This window comes from Astatotilapia calliptera, chromosome 22 (genome assembly GCF_964374335.1).
Source record: "Astatotilapia calliptera chromosome 22, fAstCal68.1, whole genome shotgun sequence".
Taxonomy (NCBI): Eukaryota; Metazoa; Chordata; class Actinopteri; order Cichliformes; family Cichlidae; genus Astatotilapia; species Astatotilapia calliptera.
The window spans coordinates 1,610,914-1,623,023 of NC_137442.1; the positions used below are offsets into that span (position 1 = coordinate 1,610,914).

The window sequence follows — 12,110 nt, forward strand, 5'->3', positions numbered from 1 at the left end:
TAGATGGATCAGCCAGTTTATTCATCAGGTTTTAATCTCTTCACATAAACGGAAACCCGTTTAGAGGCCTGTCCCGTGTGTGTGTGTGTGTGTGTGTGTGTGTGTGAGTTGGTTGACATATAATAACTCATCAGCCGATTCTTCTTCATCTTTTGGTTTAATATTTGTTGTTAGTGTTACAGAATGATCCCATAGACACACACACACACATATGGACACACTTGTTATGAACATCTGGGGTCCATACAGATGTTTCTGTTTTCCAACATATTTAAGGAAACAAAAAAAAGTTAAGTTATCTCAAAGTCTTTCAGTTCTTCCTCCTGTGAACATGAGTCCAGCTGTTGTGGGTGAACATCATTTAATTGGCTCATTCTTGTGTTACATCAGTACACACTGTCTGTCCTATGATTTTAATATTAAAAAAAATAAAATGCCCATTTGTTTCAGAATTATGAGTCACTAAAAGTAATTATTATTAAATGTTATTAGATTATAGCTACTGATTTATTTTTTTATGTAGTCACAAACCCCGCCCATCAGAAGCGTCCGTTTCCTTGGATGAGTTTGTTTGTGTTACTTCAGCATTTCTTACAGTTTAACAAGTCCCCACGAACCCCCGTGAGTCCGACACGTGTTTAATGTGCGCAGATGAAATGTTTTCGAGAGAACAGCTCGATCAGCTGACGCAAACTGCTGCAACGAGGAAATAAAACACGGAGCAGGAACCAGGAAGCCCTGCGACACATTCACTGATCTAAGCTTAAACGTGTAAATACTTTCATCAGGCACGGCTGGTTAAGTCTTTAATCCGCACAGGGTCAAATCTGAAAAGTGATCATTTTAGTTTAAAAGGTTTAAACTATTCTAAAGAACCACAAACACGTGAAACACGCACAGATTATTATTTTTTTAATTAATCTTTTTCCAGGGTAGACTTTGAGTAAAAAGTGAATCCTGTTTCTCTGAGCTGAGTTTTTCAGACTGATCAGTGAGCGCTGAGGTGAAGATGTCCGTGTTATCGGTCCTTCAGGTCCTGGTGGTCTGGGCTGCGTTAAAAAACTCAGCTCGGCTTCTTAAGTTTGTGAAATCCTTCCAGTCGGGGACATTTGGGGTCTTTTCAACCACTCAAACCGGAAGCTTCTGTCTCTGTGATTAAATAAATAAATGCAGTTTGTGGGACAGTTTGAGCTCCGTTGGTTCTACCTGCTCTCTCACCTTTGTCAGTTACGTAAACACAAAGCAGGCCAGCAGGTGGGCGTGACTTGAAGGCGTCTGTGGTTTACGAGCGGCAGTGAATGCAGCAGTGAGCAGACACAGTCAGGAAATAGAGACGATCACTTCAGGAAGGACGCGTCCGACCGAAAAGCGGATAAATCTGAGACTTTTACCGAGCAGAGGCTCTGATTCGGAGTCACGATGATCTTGTTCGCGGTGGTGGTCCTTCTGGGGACGGCGCTGACCGTAAACTGCGGTGAGTTTGCGCTTTTTTACCGACGCTAGCGGAGCGGGTCCAAACCGAAAGTAAAAACGAACTGTGACGTCGCAGAAAAACAAAAGTTCAGACGACGATTTTAGTTTAATTTATCGGTATTAAACGGAGATTTCTGAGTGTTTCGGTGCCGTGGCGTGACTCTGTGCACCAGGTGTGTGAAAGTGGGAAATAAGAAAGCGCTTTAATCCTCCCAGGAGTTTCTCAAGTTCAGCTGCTGCCGCGGGTCTGCTGAGGCCCGAAGAGAAACACTTACAGACACAAATACTGAACATTTTATGGATTTAAGTTTTTCATTTAAATTCTTGGCTGTGTTTTAAGATCAGACAGTTTCGTATAAACTGCTGAGTTCAAAACCTGAAAACTTCAAAGCTGACTGAAGATCACGGCTGTAAACTGTGTGTGTGTGTGAGTGTGTGTGTGTGTGTGTGTGAGTGAGTGTGTGTGTGTTAATACAGGTTAGAGTCCTCTGGTTTATAGCAGTGGACTTCGTGTTAGCGGTTGTGAATCTTGTCCTGACACTCGTCAGTTCTCAGTAAACAGGTAAGAACAGGTGTGTCGCTGTGAGCTGCTGAGCCGGACTGATCGCATCGTTATCATATCTGTGACGTGACGACCAGTCAGAAGCATCTCAGAGTTTACTGTAAACAACTTGTTTTTCTGCTTACCTGAGACAGGTGCGAGATCTGAAAATCTTTGATTGAATTAGTAACATTTCCCCACATTCAGTGAACGCACCTGAGACACTGCAGGGTTTTTTCCCACGCTGACAGAAACACGTCACTCGTGTCTCTTTACACTTCTCTGTCGGTTTGAGGTCAGAGCTGCTGATCAAAGCTGAAATCAAAGGTATAACTTTTAAATGAAACGGATTACTGCTGTGATGTTGTTTCAGGTCTGTGAGGTGACGTTTTTGACGTTTACACAGGAATGTTACGATGATCTCTTTACCAGGAGAACAGCTCATGCTGGGGAAAACTGTTTATTATTGTAACAAGTGATGATTCATTTTATTACATTTATTTATTTTTTACATTTAGTAATAAAATGTGACAATAATACTGATAGTTTCTCTCAGTCAAGTCTGCCTCACTAGTTTCCTTTGTTCATTATTTTGATAAGTTTTAAATTCAGTTTAGTTTTTAAAGTTTAAACATATTTTCTTAGAGTTTTTATTACTTTTGATGTTATTGTGGGTGTTATTAATAATCAAAGGAGCTTGCAAAGAAAAGCGTCTGGACTTCTTTAAGTTACTTGAAGACGTTTCACCTCTCATCCGAGAAGCTTCTTCAGTTCTAAGGTCAAATGGTGGAGAGTCCCAGATATAAACCTAGTGGGAGTGACCCCCCACAGAGGGACAAAAGGACCCCTGATGATCCTCTAATCGCCTGAGCCAAGGTGTGAAACTGGGTGTGGGTCCCAATCAGCCAGAGTTTCAGGTGAGCTCAATGCAGCAGCTTCGGCAATGGAGACGCTGAACATGGTCCATTCGGACTCAATGTCCCCAGTCTCCCTCGGAATGCTGTTGAAGCTCTGCCAGAGGTGTGCGTTGAAGATCTCGCGGACTGGGGCCTCTGCTAGATGTTCCCAGCACACCCTCACTACGCGTTTAGGTGCACCAGGTCTGTCCAGCGTCCTCCCCCGCCATCTGATTCAACTCAGGTTGGTGGATTGTGTGATGTAAGAAGATATAAACAGATTGCAGTACCTGCAGCTGACTGATGGTGGCGCACACATTCTGCTGTGAGTGGACCGAAGCTGGCTCTGCAGTAACCAAACAGAGAGACTAAGAATAATATCTTTAATTTTTTAAATATTTTCAATAGTTTTGTAAGATTTTCTGTCAGTTTTCTTCAGGTTTAGTTCATTACTGTAACCTGACATAATGTTCTGTGACTGTCACCGGTTAACTTAAACATCCAGACTGGACTCTAGTTCTTGTTCTGTGTGGAATCATCGTTGTTGTTAGAGCTGTCTCTATTTTCTTTAACAACTGAATGAACAGCGTTTTCATATAGAAAATTTCCGTTCAGCAGAGAATTATCTAACTTTATTAGATTAGATAAAACTTTATTAATCCTTCCGGTGGGTTCCTCTGAGTAATTCAGTTTCCAGTAGCACCGACAGAAGTTGCACGTTACAGAGTTGGAATACCAAAACAAGGGGAGTGAGAGAGTATGGAAATAAGCATAAATATAGCATATATACATGTATACACATATGTAAATACAGAACATATAATGGGGATAAAGGGGAATACTAGTGAAATATAGTCAATTCAAAATTTATTTCTATAACGTGTATATACGTTTAAAAAAACAACAGTCGACCAAAGTGCTTCACAATCGGTTAAAAACAAGAGAAAACAATAGAGAAACAAATAGAGATCAATAAGAAGACAGTGAATTAACAATAAAAACATAAAACAGGCCTGAAGGTGCTCATGCTGAACTCGAATTAAAAGCCAAAGTAAAAAAGTGAGTTTTAAGATGCGATTGAAAAGATTAAATCGACTCTGAAGTACGAATCTCCTGTGGCAGATTATCCCAGAGTCTGGGTGCTGCTGCGAAGGCCCGATCTCCTCTGTGCTTCCATCGAGACCTTGGTCGTGCTGAGAGCATCTCGATTATCTCAGCGCTCTTTTGGGGTCATACATGTTGAGGAGTTCGTTTAAATAACTCGGCACCATTTTATTTAAAACTCTGGGCTGAGTGTAGATGTCACACATCTCATTGATGAGATCTAGACCGCCACAGTCCATTGCACATTTCAACTATTGTGAGTCTATTGCACAGTGATTGTTGCACAGTTGAATATAAAAAACACTGCAGCGTCGTTGCTCCCGCCCTCCTTCGTCCTCCTGTTTCCCCTCCAGCGAGGAGTTTGTTGGTCCGAGACTTTGAGAGGAGCAACCTGTCACTGAACAGACTCCTCTGGTTGTTTATGACCACATGCAGAGGATGTCCATAATGTCCAGCAGCTTCTTTCTCCTCTTCTCTGCCACTGTCACCAGAGTGTCCAGCTTCATGCCCACCACAGTTAAAAACCAAACCACGTTTGTACCGAAACTCGTAAAACCGCATAAGTGTTTGTAAACGTGAGCTAACTGAAGGCCGAGCGAGAGGAGGAAGTGTTTTGCTCTGCCTTTAAACATCAGTCAGGTTTGTAGATCAGGTACAGCGCACTGACGTCTACACATGGCCGAGAACAGAAACTGAAAACAGCTTCAGCTTTAGGCTGTGTCCCAATCCAGCGACCGCACGCTTCGGCGCACTACGTACGGTGCGTACTACAAGTACGAGAAGTGCGGAAGTGAGAGGCCTGTGAAATGGGACGGTGACAGTGTGTATACAGATGTATCATATATAAAAGACAAATATTGTTCGTTTACTATGTTGGCATTATTACGTTTGGCTAATTTGGCCAGCTGTGATAAGTGTGTCTGATAGAATGAAGAGTCGACTGATATATGAAATATTCCTTTATTGGGTGAGAAAATCAGACCATGTCATAACTGCTGTAAGTCACACAGAATAGATATCAGAGCCTTAAACAGGCTGACGTCTGCTAAATGGGTCAAACTGGGCAGAAAGTCTACAAACACATAACATCCTTATAGAATATGATGTAACACTATAGATCAACTTAGCTCAGAATATATAAAGCATATAAACAGTTACAGCAATATGATGCAACAAACACAGCAGCTACTGATCCAAAATACTCAAAGCTTCATAGAACTGGAACCAACATTTATTTTAGCTCCATTCTGCTGCTGATACAGACTTTAGGTTTCTGAACATTAAACTTGTTGCTGCCTTTCATAGTGTGTAACTTGAAGGCCCTGAGTACTCTGAGTACTTTCTCCCACACTGGAAACACTGGGATGATCACATTATTTGAACATTACCTAATAAGACTGATTCAGCACAGACAGTTATGTTAAACTTTCCTAGCAGTCCTTCACAAACAGGGAACAGTCTGTCTATTCTCTCCATCTGTCAGCTGCTGCTGGCTCTTCCTCCTCCTCTTCCTCACACACTGCTGAGTTTGTCCTGGTGGATCATCAGGGGTGCAAAGCCTCACAGATGATGTGCAGCAGTGGGTCCCTCAGTCTGTCCTCACTCTGGACACTTGCAGTCGTCACACATGGAAATCAAATGTGTGATAAGCTGCAGGATTCAAACACAAGTGTAACTTATAAACACATGTTCATACTTTTATTCCACAATCAGAGAGAAAGAAACAGAGAGAGAGTGCAGGACAGACAGACAGGTGACAGTCTCAGGTGTACACACTGCTACACAACAGCACAGAGAAGCAGGATTTAGTGTTTGTGTTATTACGAAACAAGAAGAGTTCCAGATGGTGCAGTGGACACATGTGTGACTGCTGTGATTAAAGCATCTTTCTTTCAGCTTAACGAGTGAACCGTCAGCTCGTTCAAACACACGTTAAAGTGCGTTTGGCTCGACACCACCGAACAGAGGCAGCAATATAACACAGCTCACATTAACAGTGCAGTGAATCCTGCTTGTGCCGTGATGTTCAGGAAACCGAACAGCATCACTGACTTTCAGCTTGTTGTGTTTGTGGATATATGACTGACTTTAATCATCCATAAAATCATCAGATTCTCTGTGAGATTAAGGTCGACTCTATATATATGTAGAGCAGGGGTGCTCAATACGTCGATCGCAAAGGTAGTATTGGTAGATCGCATGGCATTAAAAAAATAGATGCCAGCCTATCATCCATCCCGTCACTTGATTGATACAGGGAAGCCAGTCAGATGACATCAGATTTTTTTCTGACGCTTAGGTCGCTGCGCATGCGCAAACAGCGGCGCGAAGTGTAGTAAAACTGACAAGCTAGTCAGCGAGTTAACTCCAATTTTTAGCTCTCGGTTTTTTCTCTTAAACCTGGCCGTCAGCAGCTACTGTCCGGACTATGCATCCCTGGCTGATTCAATTCAGTGCAAGTCATCAGAGTAAACTCAGGTAATGACAAAAAATTTACATAGTTAATTGTGTTGTGAAATATTGGATATTGCGGTTATGCATGTATATACATTGTAGATATAAAGAATCCTCAATATATTTATAAATAAGTATACGTTTTGGATTTTTGTAGTGGGTAGATCATTTTGACTTGGTCATTTTATAAGTAGCTCACATGCGGAAAAAGTGTGAGCACCCCTGGTGTAGAGGCTTTAAAACCAAGTTAGTACAAACGTCACTAACGTCACATGACTTTGCCGACATGTGACCAACAGTAATGTTTTAATGTTCTTCATTATTAAACATTTGCACATAAATAAGTGACACAATATTCAGTACTTACTTTTGACAGTTCACTCTTCGGCCGCTCCCTTCTGCCGTATTTTGCGGCAAAATTATCCACACCCACCGCCGCGCTATGAATTGTGGGATATATGGGACCATAAAGCGTGCACCGGACCACGATTGATATTTGGGGAAATGAACTGCGCATTTGGAGTATGCATTTAGTGTACACGTCGGATTGGGACAGCCGTCGCCGCGTCGCCGTGACGTAATAGGTCTCAAAACGTGTACTCCGGAGCGTGCGGTCGCTGGATTGGGACACAGCCTCTGGCTGAACGTTACAGATGGTCAGTAAGCAGCTGTTGTTACTTTAATTTTAATTATCAGGAAAACAACTTCAATGCACGTGTCTGGTCTGCTGCTGCTTCTCAGCTGTCACACATAAATTAATATTGTGTGTTTTCCTACCTGTGGGATTTCAGAAAAACACTCCCTCCATTACATCTACACGGCGCTCTCCAAGCCTGTTGGCCTCCCGGGCATCCACGAGTTCACAGCCATGGGTTTGCTGGACGACAGGATGATCGACTACTTTGACAGCGAGCATCAGGCAAAGGTTCCCAAACAGGAGTGGATGAGAGAGCGTTTACCTGCTGATTACTGGGATAAAGGCACACAGTCCCGCAAGAGCAAGCAGCAGTGGTTCAAGGTCAACATCGGCATCCTGATGGAGCGAATGAGACAGAATGACTCAGCCAGTAAGTCTTTGCTTTATTTCAGTGACAAAGCGAGGCCTGATTAATCCTGACCCACACATCATGGTGTCCTCTTTCTCTTTCCTTCAGACCCTCACGTTCTTCAGTGGATGCACGGCTGTGAGGGTCAGACGCAGCCTGACGGCACGCTCAGGTTTGTCCGAGGCATGGACATGTACAACTACGATGGAAACGACTTCCTGTCCTTCGATGATAAAAACGGAGTCTGGGTCGCTCCGACTCCGGAGGCAGAAGCCACCAAGAGGAAGTGGGACGGCGTCCAGGTGCTGAAAGAGTACACCAAGGGATACCTGGAGAACGAGTGCATCGATTGGCTGAGCAAGTTTGTGAATTATGGACAGAAGCAGCTCAAACAGAAATGTATGTTTGTCATAAATATTAGTATTATTAGTCCACATGTGCCAAGCCTTACAGAGAGTGTTGAATATTGTTACGGTTTAAAAAATTAAATCCAAATGACTAAAGTGTCAAACACTTACGTCCTCACGTGCACATCCATTCAGCACCGTCTGGAAAAGATTAAACTTTTAAAGTCTTAAATGGAACTCCAGACTCTGCCGTTCCAGCCGAATCATAACTGAGTGTAGTTAAAGGATAAATGATAAAGTATAGTTCTGAGACAATAGACCCTGATTAGCCAAACGACAGCCATTTGGACATGAAGCAGTCACAAACCCAGGTGTTGACTAAATAGAGCACAGCCTTCATTATTATTAACACCACATGTTTAACGACTGCTGTTACAAAGGCAGTGAGCCCCACCGTCTGTTTGTATGCACGATATTCACTGCATGGTGGAAAGTCTTACTGTAACAAAGTACTGAAGGTACCAGCTGATTCCATGAGTTAATCTGTGTTACAGTTACCACATGTGGTGACACAGTTTTCCATTTCCTGCTTCCAGCTCCACCTGAGGTGTTTGTGTTTGCAAAGAAGGCCAAAGTGGAGACAAACCTCATCCTGACCTGCCTCGCCACAGGCTTCTACCCCAAAGACATCATCGTGAGGATCAGAAGGAACGGACGTGTTCTGACTGCAGACGACGGCCTGAAGAGCTCAGACGTTCTTCCAAATAACGATGAGACCTTCCAGAGACGAGACCATGTGGAGATTTTGAAGTCTGACCTGTCACAGTTCAGCTGTGAAGTCATTCATGAGGCGACCGGTGTGAATGTTATGAAGCTTTGGGGTAAGAAACTTTATTTATTGCCTCTGTTGTTGATCATAACTCTGTTTCTTCAGTCAGAGCCTGGAGCTCCTCTGTGTCCAGCAGATCTGCATCATTCTGTCCTGATCACAGTCCTGAGGTCAGATCCATGTCAGTCCATCTAGAACTAAGCTAGCATGTCACATGTAGCCCAGCTCTGCAGCCCTGAAGAAGCAGAGCAGCGATCTCCTCCAGAGCATCACTGAATAGTTGCAGATATGAACAGTTTCAGTGCCGTCCCCTCTCACTGACCTCCTGTTGCTGCTCCACATCACTGCTGTCAGATCACTGACTCCATCATGACTGTGGCTTCAAATCTACATCTCAGCAACAAACAGCAGCAAATAACTGACAGTGACCTCAACCTGAAGCTTGTGTCTGTGTTTCAGAGAACGGTGACCCTCCGGAGGAACCTGGATGTGGACCTCCGATCGCTGCTGCAGTGGGAGGAGTCTTGGCTGTGGTTGCTCTTGTTGCTGTAGCTGTGGGTCTGATCTTGTATTTTAGTAAGTCCAGTGTGCTGTTGTGTGTAATTATTGCTGAGCGGAGCTAAAATGTTTGTCTTTGTATCCTGTAAAAATGAAACTGTCCTGGTCTCAGACAGTGATGACATGGAGCTCTGTTACTGATCATCACATTTGAAACACATGAAGAAAATCATTGAAATGAATGTAAGAAATGTTGAATATCAGCTGCTCCAGTCTGTCAGCCTTCAAACACTTCACTTAGTATTCTATTAGGACTCCATGAGGGGGTCAAAGGTCACAGTCATGTGACATGATGTCAGACTTTCCTGTCTGCAGCTTCTGATCCAATAACTTTGAGCCCTCTGGGACATAAATGTAGTTTTTCTGTGCAGAACAGAAATGATTGATGTTTGCTGATAGTGTGCAGCTCGTTTCCTCCACCGTCTCCACTCAGACACATCTGCATGTAGAACAAACCACTGAGTTCATCCATCATCACTGACAGTCTGTGTTACGTCTGTTTACAGGACGCAGACGTGGAGCCAACGACAACAAAGGTAACATCTTTATTTTGCTGTCTTATAAAGTTTGATGCTCGGAGACTCGAGTCAGTCTGAGCCCATCCATTAACACCTTTAACAGATTAGTATTTGTTCAGTGTAGCACAGAGGAGGTGAACAGGCAAACAGTGGAGGAGACAGAAACTTGAAGCATGAGGAGAAAGGTTAGAGCAGCCAGGCTCATGGTTACCTGTGGTCAGTATAAAGCTCCTAATATCTGGATGAGCCTGACAGGTGAAACATGGCTGCTGTCAGGTGTGTGCAGAGGTTCCTGTCTGTGACAGCTGCTCAGTTTCACTGACACTTTACATCTTTATGAAACAAACGGAAGAAAAAGTCAGACGTACTTTTGACTTTCAGTTTCTCTGTGGAGTCACTGCTCTTTAACATTTGTGTGAAAATGACTTTTTATAAGAACACAGATAAAAAGAATCAAACATGAAGCACTGACTGAATTAAAATGTGTCGTTTTGTCTTTCTATCATTTGTATTTATCAGCTGGAATAAAGACTATTTATGCTCCTGTGTCAGGTAAGCTCTTTATTTCTCTGCTCTGGATGTTGTTAAATGTCAATGTTTCTGATATTTAAAGTGTTTATGTGGTAATAATATTTATACAGCAGCAGCTGAAAACCTTAAAGCTGATTTTAACCTGCAGTTCAGAACTAACGTGTGTGTGTGTGTGTGTGTGTGTGTGTGTGTGTGTGTGTGTGTGTGTGTGTGTGTGTGTGTGTGTGTGTGTGTGTGTGTGTGTGTGTGTGTGTGTGTGTGTGTGTGTGTAGTTGGTAATGGCGTTGCAAGCACACCTCTGATAAATGGTAGGTGCCCCTCCCACCCTACAAAGATTTATACAAAATAGTTTATTGAAGTTAATATTAATATTTTGTGTGTGTGTGTAGTTGTTCCTGTGCCTGCAGCTTCCAGCAGTGGTACGTGTTTCCTTCTCCTTCCTCAGACACACATAACAGTTTAGTTTAAGACCCAGTAGATTGTAGGAGATGTTCTTCATATTCTGTGTGTTTTATGTGGAACGGTGCCTCTTTTATATCAGTCGTTCTCCATCTGTGGGGCACAGAGTGGGATGTAGAGGACCAGTGAAACAAATTTCTATGAGAGTCATTGTTGCATTAAAATGAAACTTTGATAACTTTTTATTGATAATGGTGAATAAAAATTGTGTGACGTGGATGTTTTTACTTTCTGAATTGGAACAAAAAGGTTTTTAGGAACGTCGACTCCTTTCCTGCAGGCTTTCCTCCACGTTCCTTTGATGTGAGGTGTTCAAGAACACTGGGGAATTCCCACGTTTATCTTTAAATTAAGACTACAAATATAACCCGGTTAGAGAAACTGCAGTAATCAATGAAAGGAACGACCCTCACATCAGAACGATCACCAGCATCACATCAGTGTGTTGCTAAAGTTTGCTGTTTCCTTCATGTAGCTCACAATGTATGTTGTCTTTACAGAAAGTGTAGCAGTTACTGTAGATAACAAGGCTGATGCTAAAGATGGGAAGGATGAGGAAACCGAACTTCTCAAAGGCAGTGACAGTAAGTGTCCCTCAGCTAACATGCTGCTCTGTGTTGTATAATATGAGTCACATTATTCTGTACTGTGGTATTGACTGATACATTTTAAGCTCATGTTGCAGCTGATTACTTTTTTCCTCCTTCAGAGTCCCTTGACAAAGTGTCTAACTCCAGCAACACTGACTCTGGTGTCTCTTGTAAGTATCTCTGATGCACTTCAGATTTACACTTTAACACAGGATAAACGGTAACTGGTCTGTATTTGTACAGCGCTTTACTAGTCCCTAAGGACCCCAAAGCGCTTTACACACACATTCACACACTGGTGATGGCAGCTACATTGTAGCCACAGCCAGTTTTTATTGTATCTCAACCTTTGTTCACACTCAGCTGATGTCAGTATAAAGCTCAGGTGACGACGATGCTTCCCCTTTCAGTTTCTCTGTTCCCTTTCAAACTTTAGAGACTTTATTTGAAAGAAGACACTAGTGTGAGTGTAAATAAGAGCAGTGAGCTGTAAGAGTTTAAGTTGGTGCATCCCTCACTGAGAACCTGCTGTTACTCTACATGTAAAATAATACTGTTGCTCCTCTCTGCAGCTGATTCTGACAAACAAGGTCAGGCCCAGGAGTCATCCTGAATCTTCGGCTACATCAAGTTTCAAGGCTCGCATGAACTAGATTATTGGCATACAGACGACAATAATTAAAAATAATAATAATAATAAATATATATACTTTACAGATTAAACATTTGAGGTATAATGTGGTTCTTTAGCTTTCCATGAAATG

General features: G+C 42.6%; 1 protein-coding gene across 14 annotated transcripts in view; it reads left to right on the forward strand.

The window, feature by feature from the left end:
* The first annotated feature begins 1,259 nt into the window (after positions 1 to 1,259).
* LOC113014344 (uncharacterized) overlaps positions 1,260 to 12,110 on the forward strand; it is a 90,961-nt gene continuing 80,110 nt past the window's right edge. For 6 of the 14 annotated variants that reach the window (XR_013904866.1, XR_013904865.1, XR_013904864.1 and 3 more), the window contains exon 1: positions 1,263 to 1,474. Coding sequence is in view for 3 of the 14 variants with exons in the window: in XM_080296707.1 (XP_080152833.1) it covers positions 1,420 to 1,474 (55 nt within the window). In the remaining 11 variants the exon portion in view is untranslated. Of the gene's footprint in view, positions 1,475 to 12,110 lie in introns of all 14 variants that reach the window. The other 8 variants (XR_013904868.1, XR_013904867.1, XR_013904869.1 and 5 more) reach the window with 5 other exon arrangements.